Here is a 4,226-nt window from a genome sequence, read left to right on the forward strand (position 1 = left end):
TGGGCGTGAGGCGTTTAATATCCCCAGATTTAGAGTCACGTTAGTGACAGCCCTTTGAGAGGCAAGCAGCTGAAACCTATCAACACAATACGTCAGACTGATAATTAGAACAAGCTAAATCAAGGGAAGCATCCATTTTGAATCTGCTCGTAAATAATTTAACAATCCAAGCCGGCATAGCAACATTATAACTGCTTCTCGAAACCGAACAATCAAATTCGTAAGATTATGGTTGTGATCAGAACGATTAATAATATGTGGACAATTCTTGTATTTTCTGTTGTTGTTTTAATACCTTGTTGTTTTAAATTACCTTGTCGTTTTAAATACCTTGTCGTTTTAAATACCTTGTCGTTTTAAATACCTTGTCTCTACCGGGGATCTGCGGACATAAACAGCGGTTTCTCTTAGAAATGGACACCTTTTCGATCAAAGCAGAAGTTGCAATGGTCTTGTAACAAGGATGATCACAAGAAAACAATAAGTAGTAGGTTACTAGTCTACAATACAAAACGAGTCCACATTACCTTTTCATTTATTATATAAATATCAACTTTAATGTTTTACTGTAAGAATATAAAACAATTTCATTTTGGATTCTGTTTTTTTACAAACACATATACAGTACATTAAAACACAGTAGTCTCTCAGCAGGACTGTATACATGTTGCAGTTCAGTTCGCTCATAACGTCATGTTATGATCCCATAGGTTCCATGTAGGCCTGACACGCATTCACTTGGAAGCGGAGAAAATAAGGATCGATTGCTTCTTAATTCTAAAGCGTGTATTTAGATTCTATTCCAAAGGACTGTCTCTTCTGTTGTTATTGTGGACTAGTGTGTATGATTGTGTTTAAAAGGTAGCAACCCATATTCTAGAGGATATGGAGGATTAGTTGGAAAACACCTGATTGAGAAAAAGGGGCAGCATTTCTATTATAGAAATCACTTCAATTTGAAGTACAACGCTCTGAATAACAGCAATAATTCGACAATATCTGCTTCCATAAGCATAAACACACCAAAATAATATAGAGATGGAAGGGTCCCATTATTCAAAGCTTGAATCCAAGGCTACAAGGCCTTTAAGTTGGGCTAAAAAGTAAACAAAACAAAAACAAAATGATTTTGGATACAAACCAGTCCGTTTTAATTGCATAATGTCGCTATTTTTGTCTGAGTGTGAACAGTCCTTTTAAACGAAACTGTTCGTTTCTCTTCTTCATTGTTAAGCGTTTCTGGGCAAATTAACACAAAGGTAGTTAGAGAGCGTTTCTTTTTGCTGCTAGGATTCTCCAAGCGCGAGACGCGTTGGGGGAGGGGACTACTACTGTCTATAGGCACAATTTATCTCCTCTCTTTCTTTTTAAGAATACACGGATTTATTACAACACATTGATAAACGAGGTAGCCAAATGTATTAGGCGCGATAGTTGGAGAGTTTGAAGTTAAATATTGCGACTCTTTAGGAATAATAAAAAGTAGTTTGTCTTCATAATGCGGGGGCGGGATATTGTGTTGTTAATAATGAAAACATGCATTTGATGATTAATCTTGTTTTCATTTGGCCTAAAATTGCGCAACATATTTTTTAATCACAGTTTTGTAGCATTAAGTTACATTGAAATTGAAAATATCCAACTACGACGAGATTGAGAGCAGAGGATATATATATATTTTTTTAGAAGGAACATTTCCCCGCCCACTGGTCTCCTGCTCCGTTACCCCTTCTCCTCTCTGTGTGTGTGTCCCTCCCCAACTAATCCTCGCCAAGTTAGTTTCACCTCACTTTTTCACTCTCTGTCATCTGCCAAAGTCCCAGATTCAAAACTTTAAGGCATGGGAGCTGCGTTATCCTTTCCAGTCCCCGTTTCGTGATTTTAGTACATCCATACAGATCGATTCCCGTCAACTGAGTCAAGTGGTCGGCAATGAGCTCCAGTCCTTTGTCTGTAATCCGCACACACTGTCCAATGTTCAGGGTTCTCAGCTCATGCATCTGGCGCACCATCCTGTTGATGCCATCGTCACTAATGTGGCACGAGCACAGGGACAGGGATTTGAGCTGGTACAGGCCCTGGGCGATGTAAGCCAGACTCTGGTCCCCTATCTTGTCACAGAAGGACATGTCTAGCCCGGAGAGCCGCAGCGTGCCCATGGCCAGGTGCATGATGCCCGTGTCACTGATGTTGTCGCACGAGCGCAGGTTAAGGCTCCAGAGGCTGGTCATGTGGGAGAGGTGGATCATACCTGCGTCAGAGATCCCGCCACAGAAACTCAGGTTGAGAACTTTGAGCTTAGCCAGGCCCTTAGAGATGTGCTTGAGGGACAGATCCGTAAGTTTCTGACAGTCCTGCAGCGTCAGGTATTCCAGGTTGAGACAGCCCTCCGCTGCGCTGCGGGTCATGCCCGCCAGGTGCCCGATGCCCACGTCAGACACATGCCGGCAGCTGCGGAGATTGAGGCTCTTGAGCCGGTGTAAACCCCACGCTATGAGCAACAGCCCCGTGTTGGTGATGTTACTACACCCGCCCAGTTCCAGAACCTCCAGGTTCTTCAGATACTGGGCGATCCGGCCCAGGCTGGAGTCCGTGATCTGCTTACACAGACTAAGGTTTAGAACCCGAAGGGAGGGGATCTCCTGGACAAACGCGTGCCCCAGGCCGTTATCCGTTAAGTTATAGCAGCCACTCAGGTTCAGGCTCTCGATATTTGGCATCCCCTGGATCACGTAGCTGAGGCTCCGCCGCAGGCTGAGAATCTGAACTCTCCGGATTCCGCGGGCCTGTAGGCTGGGGAAGAGAGAAGGATTGGCCCGCCGCAGATGCAGCTTGGCTTCCACCCCCCTCCACACCGACTTGTGGTAGGAAGCGTCCCTCCAAGCAGCACACACTTGGGCCACCCTGCCTTTGTCCCTTACATCCAAGTAGCTGAAAATCATGGCTAAAATTTCCGGAAAGAGGCACGATATGTGCGTCTCCATTTTAAACAGGCATAAAAATCACTCCGGGTCCCCGAGCCCACCGACGTATTTCCCTCCGTAAAAGTAGAGTCCCCTGTAATCCGGAAGAAAGCGGTTATGCTTTTTTAACAGACCTTTTCCCCGTTCCTCTTTTCACATTTAACGGCGCAAATCGATCAACTCCACATCCCACGTGATCCGTCTGGTTGCGCAGTAGAATTCAAATGCAAAAAGCCCCAAAACCTTGTTCCAATATAGCCCCTCACCAAGAGGGGGGAAGCGAAGGATAGGAACGGAAAGCGCCCGAGCCCTCCTTGGTCAGACGACGCAACCTATGATGCCTTTAGAAACACGTCTAGGCTCGCGCCGAGGATCCAAACGGTCATACATTTTCAACGGAGACCTTTAAACTATCATAAATACAAGGAGGGTTGGAATTCCAGTCTGCTTCTTCTCTCTGTCTCTCTTCCTCTCCGTTATCAGAAAAGGAGTGGGGTTTCAGTTTGCATTTGCGCTCTCTCCGCTCGCACGCATTGCCAAGCCGAAGGGCTTCCTGCCTGCCTTTGTCTGGTCTTTCAAACTGACTTGGCAGGGCCGTGAGCACCGCTCTACCGCGGGGGAGAGACATACACATTAAAAATAATTAAACCGTTTTCTTTATATTAAAGGAATACTGTAAAATACAATATATGTTATCCATGTTCCTAGTAAATAAGAACATTGTGTGACTTGCTTTAGCGTAGGATATTTAAAATATATTTAAGAGAGTCTGTTTTGACTTCCCCCTTCCCTGGGAGGATGGTGGTTTGGTCCAACTCAGCTGGAACAGTAAGAATAGTTCCCCTGGAAACCAACTTCTTACAATTCAGTTCACTTTAGTCTTAACCCTTTAGTTGTCGCGGTATATTGGTTTTTGATTCTATTTGAAATGATTTAGATGGTCTATAATCCATCTAAAACTGAACTGTGTTTCTGTTATTATTTTAGAGCTCGAACTATTCTAGAAGGATTCTGTTAGAGTTCTGTGTTCCGAATAGAAGGCTGTGCTTTGTGTCTGTCTCCCTTCTCAGTGTTCTACAAATTGAAACATTGTATCAGTTCTGATCCGCCTAATGTATCAAGTAAAGGATACATTTGTAACTCAACTCTGCTGCCAAGTGAAAAAGTGTTACAATTGATACAATGATACAATGTAGAGCTGAGTAGTAAACACACATCACCGTATCACATGATTATGTCCAGATTCTAATCAAATGCGTTTTA

At 43.8% G+C, this 4,226-nt stretch overlaps 1 protein-coding gene across 1 annotated transcript; it reads right to left on the reverse strand.

The window, feature by feature from the left end:
- Positions 1–1,180: 1,180 nt before the first annotated feature.
- Positions 1,181–3,526, reverse strand: LOC116366527 (F-box/LRR-repeat protein 14). Its single transcript, XM_031818639.1, has one exon. The coding sequence runs from the start codon at positions 2,982–2,984 to the stop codon at positions 1,782–1,784; it is 1,203 nt and encodes a 400-aa protein (XP_031674499.1). The 5' UTR covers positions 2,985–3,526; the 3' UTR covers positions 1,181–1,781.
- Positions 3,527–4,226: the final 700 nt, after the last annotated feature.

The sequence above is a fragment of the Oncorhynchus kisutch genome, unplaced genomic scaffold (genome assembly GCF_002021735.2).
Source record: "Oncorhynchus kisutch isolate 150728-3 unplaced genomic scaffold, Okis_V2 scaffold1526, whole genome shotgun sequence".
In the NCBI taxonomy this organism is placed as follows: domain Eukaryota; kingdom Metazoa; phylum Chordata; class Actinopteri; order Salmoniformes; family Salmonidae; genus Oncorhynchus; species Oncorhynchus kisutch.

Excerpts from the sequence above, each read along its gene's own strand:
- LOC116366527 (XM_031818639.1), bottom strand. The coding sequence starts at position 2,984 with ATGGAGACGCACATATCGTGCCTCTTTCCGGAAATTTTAGCCATGATT.